This window comes from Podarcis erhardii (genome assembly GCF_964252035.2).
Source record: "Podarcis erhardii genome assembly, chromosome: 8".
In the NCBI taxonomy this organism is placed as follows: Eukaryota; Metazoa; Chordata; class Lepidosauria; order Squamata; family Lacertidae; genus Podarcis; species Podarcis erhardii.
This window is the reverse complement of record NC_138499.1, coordinates 37,966,709-37,976,725: the sequence shown is the minus strand read 5'-3', so window position 1 is coordinate 37,976,725 and position 10,017 is coordinate 37,966,709. Positions and strand designations below refer to the sequence as shown.

General features: G+C 39.8%; 1 protein-coding gene across 1 annotated transcript; it reads right to left on the bottom strand.

The window, feature by feature from the left end:
- Positions 1-606: 606 nt before the first annotated feature.
- On the bottom strand, positions 607-9,737 carry CYP7A1 (cytochrome P450 family 7 subfamily A member 1). The gene is made up of 6 exons (XM_081874389.1): positions 9,604-9,737; positions 7,269-7,509; positions 4,143-4,759; positions 3,063-3,193; positions 2,559-2,734; positions 607-2,030 (listed from the first exon to the last, which is right to left on the bottom strand). Exons 1-6 carry the CDS (start codon positions 9,681-9,683, stop codon positions 1,731-1,733), a joined length of 1,545 nt encoding a protein of 514 aa, XP_081730515.1. The 5' UTR covers positions 9,684-9,737; the 3' UTR covers positions 607-1,730.
- Positions 9,738-10,017: the final 280 nt, after the last annotated feature.

The following is a 10,017-nucleotide window of genomic DNA, read 5'->3' as shown; positions in this document are numbered from 1 at the left end:
AACTCATAAGTTTAATAAACACATTTTTGTATGTGGTTTTGACAAATATACACATTTTACAAGCCATTTGGAGAGTGACAGTTTTGGAGGAAGACTGTGTTTTGGATCATAATCATGTTTTGAAAATTGCGAATTAGGTAGATTTGCCTTTAAATACAAACTGAGTCAAATTTGTTCTCCATCCCTACTTCCAGTAAGCCTATTTACTGAGCATTTCATCTGATTTCAGTGCATCAAGGAACTGTTATCCCACACTTTCCAGTGCTTTTTCTCATCACTTTCCTTATCGCAAAAAAAACCCACACATTTTTTTGAGAGAAGTGGATTTGTTGTGTGAGACCTCAAAATCAACTTTAATTGCACAACCTGAATTTGCCAGTATGTGGTTGAATCCCAGCCAAAAATATGGTATTTTGTAAGCACCCTGTTTTTTGTTCTTTGACAGTGTTGCTACATGATTATAAGCAAAACATCCCACCAGCTGTTTGCTCATGAGCAAGGATAGTGCTTTTTCTGAGTTTCGCCCAAGATCATTATTTGCATCCCCATGGCTGAGTTATTTATTTATTTGCTTGATTATATATTTCACAAGATTGATCAGACACCTTTGAAAAGTGATTGAGATATTTTATTGAAGAAAATGTAATAAACAATGTACACATACACACCTCATTTGGAGAAATGTGAAGGTTGGAACATGATACATTTAAGAATATCGAATGCCAGCATATAGTAGCCTTAAATAAGCACCATCCCTGCCTGAATAAGCATTTCATCCTCTTCCAAAGATCAGGACAAGTTTTGTACCAACTGCCCTGATGACGCTAAATCATAACCCCTTTTTGTCTGTTTGTCTGCAAGTTTTGTTTGCGGCATTATGCAACCAGCTTCTACAGAAAGAGATAAAGTAACCTCTCCGTCAGCTCAAAAGCTTGGTCACTTATTTACTTACTTGCAATACATATATACATATATTTAACCAAATACCTATGGTAAAAAACAACACAGAACATTCAAACAGATTAAACAACCATTGGTTTAAGCAACAGTTCCCACCCCATTTTTCACCTGTTGCAGCCCACTCACTCCCCCTCTGCCTCTCACGCAAGGAGGGCTCCACTCTGTGACAACAGACTCATGCTGGGACTTTTGAGCAACTTAAGACCTTTCATCCCTATTCTGCAATCCATTCAGGCTCTCATCCTGAGCAGTATTTTTTAATACTTATGAATGGTTGCCTACAGGTATCCACAGCAAGAAGCATCTCACCCCTTGTCTATAGAAGCAACTGGGCAGAAAAGCAAACACAAAATAAAAAGATGGTGTCAATAAGGCCTGGATGCTTTTTCTCTCCCCTTCTCAATCCTAACAAAAATCACAGGCCTCAAAATCAGCAGCGAGATATACAGGTGGATTTGCTGGTCTCTTCCTTACTAGCCAGCACAAAACTGTTCTCTGAACACACATTCCTCACATTGACACCCCTACTATGACTCAAAAGCTCCACTGGAGACCCAGCAGTAGCACATAGAGTAGATTAGATATGTATAGTATTTCTTGTTATTTTTGAGCCTATAAAAAAGGAAACATTTTCTATACAAACCGTATTAAGCAACATAGTTTCTCCCAGCCCTCATTATTCTTCCTAATGCATTCCATTGCCATCATTGCATGAAATTTTTTATCCCTGTGGGGACCAAATACACAAACAACATTTTTCTTCCACACATTCATAAGCATTTTAATCTGTACTTGAAATCAATGTCACTTGCAGGTTGTAAAACACCAAGTCCGACCCGCGATTGGTCTAAAGACGGGCATGTCACATTCTTGTCAAGAAGCTCCACTTCAAAATAAGATAGCAATAAAGTCAAAAATTGTTTAATTTCATGAACGGCCAGTAATCTTCCAGGACATTTTGCAAGTCCCATTCCAAAAGGCATATAATAATATTTTAATTTGCGACCATTGTGGTAAAAAGTGGTCTTTTCCTTTCCATTCTCCTCAAGATAGCGGTCATACTTGTATGTCTGCAAAAAAAGTCCAAAATAATGCAGTTTTAAACTCAACATCATTTAGGAAGCATAAGATTATTTCAGATTTGCAAATGAAATATTAATGTGTGTTCATCTTCCTTAATACTTTAAATTGGATTTGTATATGAGTTCCTCCAAAAGCTTGAGTTGCCAAATGTTCTACCATTCTTTTTCAATAAAGATAAAATAAATTCATCTGAGTTAATTATTGAAATACAAAATAAATTACAGCTAGCAGTTCTGTAATTATTAAAGTATTAATCAATTCTTTTGTGCTCATGAAAAAGGAGAGGGAACATTTTTAATCATAATTTTTTACCAAAGTTTCTGCTTGTTTGGCATACAACTGCTGCTGCTAAATGTTCCTTCCTTGCTTCACTCCAGAATGCCTTTGAAAGAGCTCTGGAATTCATCTAGCAAAAAACCAGCACTTGTGTGCAATAAGAGGCAACAATATTGATGTCAAGTGGTTGGCTGCAAGCTGATGTGCGCAGCTTTGTTTCGAAACTGTCAATTACTCACCAGGGGATCAGAGTAGATTTCTGGATCAAAATGCAACAGCTGGGGATAAAGAGCTATGGTGTCATCTTTGCGGATATTGTAGGAGCTGCTGCCTAATTGCAAAACGAAATCTTCCTTAGCAACTCTGACTGTCATAGATGCACTGGAGAGCCTTATTGCTTCCTTGATAACACTATCTGTGTAGGAAAGGAAGAAAGAGAAACCTTCAACCTAGATACAGTATACACAGGTGTGCTGCTGCTCAGATTGCAAAATTCAAAGTAATGTGATGGACACAAATAAAAGAAAGTCAATGGGGAGAACAACAAAATTCCTTGGAATTTGTATGCTTCCACCAAACACTAATGTAGTTAGAAAGAAACTGATTGTTGTTACATAACGTGACTGTAACCAAGAGCATTAGAGAACTGATCAGTTTCAATTATATAATGGTTCCTAAATACTGGCATATGTTATTTTATCGTTAGTATGTAAAAGTGGAGGATTCAGGTTAAGCAACTATACCTAATACAGGCATGTCATCCAGCTGTTTCCGGTTCAAAGAAATAGGTTTCCTGGTCGAGTCTATCTTTATCTCAGCATTTTCTAACACCCTTTGCACCTCTTTAATAGCTGCTTCCATTGCTTTTGGATTCCTGAAATTAAAAAAAAGGCATACTGAAATCATAGTACAATTATCACTATAATCTAGTCCATGCAATTAGTACAAGAAAAAGAATGTGCGAGTCATTGTCTGCAGGTGCGTCCAAAGGCATGGGAGAGTTGCAGGCAGGCCTGAATTATCAAGGATGGCATGTTCATCTAGTTATATCTTGGAGGCTTTGAAAGATCCAAGCTGGGATTAGCTGCTCTAGGTACCCTGGTCCTAGCACTGAATGTTGTCTTTCATACCAACTCAGTATGAAATGACCACTTTGAACCACACCCTCCAAACATGTAACACCTACCTAAGTAACCTGCTTTTGGCCGAACCCTCATGCCCGTCCCCACTCCTGGGAAATATACAAGCAGGACATCAGGGCAATAGCCATCTTCAATTACAGTTGTACCTCGGGTTATAGACGCTTCAGGTTACAGACTCCACTAACCCAGAAATAGTACTTCGGGTTAAGAACTGTGCCTCAGGATGAGAACAGAAATCACGTGGTGCTGCGGCGGCAGCGGGAGGTCCCATTAGTTAAAGTGGTACCTCAGGTTAAGAACAGCTTCAAGTTAAGAACGGACCTCCGGAATGAATTAAGTTCTTAACATGAGGTACCACTGTATTTGTTTGTCCCCAGAATCTAGTTTTTAGATGTGCATCGCTTCTGAACATGGAGCTACCATAACTAAGGACAACTCTGGGATAGCAAAGGGAGAGGTAAAAAGAACAAAAGAAATAAAGCTGCAGTCTTCATCCCTCTCACCTGGGAGTAAGCCCCATTGAATTCAGTAGGACTTACTTTTGAGTAGACATCATTAGGCTTGCAGTCCATCACCAGTGCGGGGAAATGCAGCTCATTAGCAGCGACATGTCCACCATGTTACGTTCCATCTGGTAAATGGTAAGCCAAAGTCTGTAGCATGGGAAATGTAGCTACTTACCTAATAAGATAGAATAAAGTCCAAAAGGTTGCAGGTATTGTGTTAGACTGTGAAGCCCACAGAACTGCAAGGTGGGTCTTTGCTTTTTCCTTTTCATCAAAAGTGGAGAGAGTATCATTGAAGAACATGCGGAGGGAAATGAGCTCAGAGATGTTGTTTCTTTTTTTAAGGGTCTTGTGGAGCAGAGCATCAGCCAGCTTCTCTCGTGCACTGTGGGCACTTTTGAACAGGTGGATTGGTAGGCCTGCCACAAGAGCCGGAAAGACTTGGTCAAATGCCTTGAAGTTCTCCAGGGTACTGAGGATAAATGCTCTGTGGGCTTCTTGGTTGGCAGAAAGGCCTTTGTCATGGCCCACTGGGTTAAAATCTGTGCCAAACAGTGTTAGAAACCCAGCTTCAAACATCACACGGCAGCAGAATTCATAAAGTTTATCAGTTACCCAGTCACTGGAGTCAATTCTCGATGCATTTGGTTCTACCATGACATAGTGCAGGTTTTCCATCATGGACTCAGCGAGAAAGGTTAATGCATTACCCTGCAGGTTTCTGGTGAAGGTCTGGTGTATATTCTCAGTGGTGTTTCCATCATCTGGGTCAATACTACCATGTCCAAATGCCTGTTGTGAAAAAATGGGGAATGTTAAGTGCCACCCATCACAATTTATTATTTATCTGATCCCTTCCCCCTGCCCACACCGCTGCCTGCTGGCATGTGAGAGCAAAATAGTTATTCAGGCAGGCAGGTACAGCCCTTTGTATCTCATAGGGTACCATTTATGAAAAGCATTCCAACTCTGAGGGCCTTTGTTGGGAGGCTGCATCCTGAGATACAGCTGAAAAGCTTCTGTGTCTAAGCAGAAAACTGCCTGCAGCGCTTTGGATGCTGCCCTAAGTGAAGAATAATTTACAAGTGAAATCAGAGGCAAAATATTTTCTCCATAATTTAGTACAGGAATAGCAGTCATTAAACATGGATGCTGATGGATGTTGGCAGATAAAGTATGACCACTTAGAACCCCTATCCAGTATCCATTTAAGGCTTTGTAATTGTCTCCAAGAGGAGTTGGAACAGGCTGTAGTTTTGCCAAGGAGGATGGCAAAATGATATTAAGTACTAAATTTGAGAGTAATCCTAAATCTTGTCTTCCAGATTACGAAAGCCATCATCTTAATAGCTGTCTGGTGAAGACGGTTTATGTTTTAAGGAGGACAGTGAAGCGAATTAACCATCCAAACTTGCTGTTACCAATACTGAGCAATGCACACACACACACACACACACACACACACACACTATAGAAATGTACTTCAGCTTTCATAATAGCATTCCAAATTTCATAGAAGACAATAGATAAGGCTTGGACACTGAACCAGTAATCCAGAGCATACTTTACTGGAAATAAGTACCACTGAGGGCACCCTCTTTTCCATGCTTACTTTGAAGAAAGCCCTACTGCACTCATTGGGCCTTAATCTAGGTTAGCATGGATGGAAATGGAGCCGGAATCAATCAGATTTAGGTCATGGTAAGACTGATTTGGTGGGACGTTAATCTGTGCATTGTTGCTGCCAATATGTATTCGTTTACTTCAAATTAAAATAAAACTTACCTAGACATCAAAACAAATCAATTCATAGCAACTATATCGTAAACTAATATCTATTCCAGCAATCTGTGGTTCACAATCCTATATATGTTACTCATGAGTAAAGCCTAGGAATTTAAATGGGGCTTGCTTACTGCCAAGTAAGTGCACAAAGACTGCAGCTTAATTTTCTTAAATTGACCAATATTGATTCATTTAAATATGTACTTAAAATCAATTTTCATGTACATTAAGGAAGGATTTAAGGCTCATTGTGGAGACAGTCATATTACTGAGATGTGGATATTAAGGGAAACTAATTACAACTTAATGAGAACCTTGGGCTCCACTTCCAATTGCACTTTAAAAAGGTAAGAAGGATCTCCCTTAGCTCCATTAGGATCTGGCATGGTTTGGCAGCCCCAGAAAGAAGAGGAGAAGGAGAAACATGGAGGAACAGATGCGGGGGGGAGGGCTGGACGGCTAACATGACTCCACATGAGAAAGAAGGGGTAGAAGATCGGCTGGCTCTCTCCACCATCCCTCTCATGGAGCACAGAGCCTCAGCAGGGAGCTGGGAAGATTTGACCAGTCAGAGACAGAGGCTGATCAGGGCAAGGTGACACTGAAGCTAGAGACAGAGGGGCAGGACACAGTCTTGTCTCCAATAACCAGGTGCCACTATCATAGGTGGGATCAGGCACATCTGCACAGATGGAGCATCCATGTACAGACGTGGTAGCATCATAGTGTGAGATAGTCTTGTGAGAGAGCTCACTCCAGATCTTTAAAAGTTGGTGGGAGGAGCACTTCAACTGTCAGGGCACATTCATAGCTTCCATTCAGTTATGAACTTCTGGTCTCGCTCGTGTATCTTGGAAACTTGACTTCTGGAGCTTGGGCTTGCTGCCAAGCCTGCACTGTTACTAGTCTGAGTAAAGATCATTTCAAGTAAGAGTCAATTTCAATCTGGTGGGTGGGGAACCTCCGGGCCCTAGGCCAAATTTGGCCCAGCAAGTTTGGCCTGTGATGCAAACTATGTCTCACTTGTAATGTCAGCTCAAATTTGCTGTTTGGTGGCACAGTTTTTATATTGGGTATTTCTCCCTTCTTGGGGCATTTTAAGTTCAGTAAGCTGATATTTGTTTAGCTTGCTCTGTTGTTTTAAGATGCCCAATACAGTGGTACCTCAGGTTACATATGCTTCAGGTTACATATGCCTCAGGTTACAGACTCCGCTAACTCAGAAATAGTACTTCAGGTTAAGAACTTTGCTTCAGGATGAGAACAGAAATCGTGCTGTGGCGGTGCAGCAGCAGCGGGAGTCCCCATTAGCTAAAGTGGTGCTTCAAGTTAAGAACAGTTTCAGGTTAAGAACGGACATCCGGAACAAATTAAGTACTTAACCCAAGGTACCACTGTAGTCTATTTTTGTACATATTTTGTTGCTGCTGCTTTTATTTCATATTCCATAGTTCTGGTGTCTGTATAGATGAAGGATAGACCATGAATATTTTTAATAGGTAAAGTTAAATGCTACCTTTGCAGAGATTGCAAAATGGAACTTTTTCCAGTCCAGGTGTCTTCCATGTCCCATCACTGTATGATATGAAAAGGGGTCAGTGAGAAAATGAACATATTTTCCAGCCAATTTGCAAGTAAAAATGGGACCATATTTTTTTTGTCTTGTCCTGAGGAAGTTGAGAGGATTAGCGCCAAACTGCAAAGCACAGCCAAGATACGGCAGTAGCCCATTCTCCAAGGGTGGCTCACTTGGACGTCTGCAAAAGGCAATATATACAAGGTGAAGATTATGGCTGTAAATTAATATACGACCTTCAAATCTGCTGCGCAAGAATCTATTTATTACACACATCCATCACTGCTAGAAGGAATTGCCCTCCTCTGAGTAATAAATGCACTAAGAAGGCAGTAGATAACTGGCAAATAATGAGTTTGGTACAATACAGAAGCTTGTTATAGCCCTGATAATGAGAATGCATTAGACACACTGTAAATCAAATTTGATGAAATTTACCTTTGCTTTTAAACATATCACTTCTACCTTGTTTACTCTTGGTTGGTGTGTCTTTTTATTTTAAATACAAATTGTAGTTCATGGCAAAATATGTTTACCTGGATAAGTTTTATTACCACATGAATATTACAGAGCACGCATGTGTGTTGGGCAGAGATGAGATATAAATATGTATTTTAAAATTTATTTTCTATGTGAAAGAAGCCACCTCTGAGAGTCTGCTAAGCCCAGACTTGGCAGCTGGTTTGCTGCAATAGATGCAATATCTGTTTGGTTTGAGTGCTCTGCCTTGTTTGCTCTTTGGAACAATAGATCTACTAGTATTGCTGCTGTGTGTGCGTCTGTGTAGAAATCAAGCCTGCCAAGCTTTAACTGTGTTGACTGTTCTGCATATCTACTACTCAACTACTGCTCTGATTTCAGAGCGAAGATTCTCGTGCAAAAGCAGCTGCTTGCATGTATAGCCAATGCACATGTCCACATTCACATTTTATTGCTACTTCAAGCCAGTGGCGTAGCGTGGGTTGTCAGCACCCGGGGCAAGGCAAGTAATTTGCGCCCCCTAACCCGTGGATTTGCACCCCCTAACCCTACCCCTAACCCTAACCCCCAGATGTTGCGCCTGGTGCGGCCGGGCCCCCCCTGCACCCCCCACGCTACGCCACTGATTCAAGCCTCCTTGAACAGCTTGGTTGAATCTTTAGAAGCCTACACAGATGTGTTCTCTCCCACATCCAGTCATCAATAGTAATGCACATGTAAAACAGTAAGTAGGGAAAATTTAATGCAGTATTGTGGAACATTACTGATCATTAATCTCACGGGCAATCAAATAATCTGAACCCATCAAAGAAAGATAAACGAATTATTGTTGGCTTCTTTCACACTTAGAGCTTCATATTTGAACCAAGGTTGTAATTTGGGGCAAGGAACGGAAAGCACATGCTGAATTGCTATGTCTTTGGATATATTCCTCCATTTGGATGTCTGCTGCAGATTACATTTTAGTAGTACAACTTCTTATCGTTCAATAGAAAGCACACACAGATAACATTCATCTCTCTATATATATAATCTAACAAGCAAAAAACAAAACAAAACAAATTCCTTCCAGTAGCACCTTAAAGACCAACTAAGTCAGTTCTTGGTATGAGCTTTCGTGTGCATGCACACTTCTTTAGATACACAGAAGAAGTGTATCTGAAGAAGTGTGCATGCACACGAAAGCTCATACCAAGAACTGACTTAGTTGGTCTTTAAGGTGCTACTGGAAGGAATTTGTTTTGTTTTGACTATGGCAGACCAACACGGCTACCTATCTGTAAGCAAAAAACAGAAACAGTATAATGACAATGTAGGAAAAGTCATTAAGCATCCTGTTTACATTATGCAGACCAAAGGAACAACAGTGCTAGCCACTTCTGATAAATTAGACTCTCTCTATTCCAATTCACATAATTAATTAGCTGACACAGATATGTTGCATGCATTTGTTCCTTTTCTTTATATTTATTATGTGCCTAGTTTAAGTAATTGGGAGCATCTCACCTTTTTTGGAAAGCATGTACACATAAAAAGTGACTCATTAAATAAACAAACAAACAAACAAACAAACAAACAAACAAACTAGATACCACTAAACCAGACTGTTTTTGTTAAACACACTAATTTTATAAAATTATACATATGTTATATAATTACGGTATACACATTACTAATATATAAAAATATAATATATATCATTAATTTTAATTAACAAACACAAATGCTAATGTATTATGATTTTAAACAGGGGAAAAAACTTCATGAAATAATGTATGAAAACAATCCTTCTTACCTCCTCCTTATTCCCAGAACAAGCCATAGCATTAAGCACAGAATCACCACTATTCCCCATATCAAAAGCAATGAAACCATTTCAGACAATTATAGTGAAATGTCAAGTATGAAACAATGGTTTACACTGAAGCCTGAGACTGATATAGAAGACGACAAAGGGCCACTTTTTATATTCAGCAGGAACACCTATTCACTTAACTGTACTTGAGTAACCCATGTAAGCTATTAATTAACCATTTCTGACAAAATTTCTGTGCCTGCTGTTGGACCAAAATCTATGTAAAGACCAGAGAGAATTGGATTAGATACCTGAGATGGTGGCCTTGAGCTGATAACCACAGTGTCAGTGAGTGGCCAAAGTAATCAAAGAGCTTTAATAACTGATAATGTAAAGGTCTCTCAGACATGTTTT

Coding starts and splice junctions, on each gene's coding strand:
- CYP7A1 (XM_081874389.1), bottom strand. CDS start 9,683: ATGGTTTCATTGCTTTTGATATGGGGAATAGTGGTGATTCTGTGCTTA. Junction 3,194..4,142: donor ACTTTATTCTATCTTATTAG/GTAAGTAGCTAC, acceptor TTTTAATTTCAG/GAATCCAAAAGCAATGGAAG. Junction 2,735..3,062: donor GGATGACATGCCTGTATTAG/GTATAGTTGCTT, acceptor TTTCCTACACAG/ATAGTGTTATCAAGGAAGCA.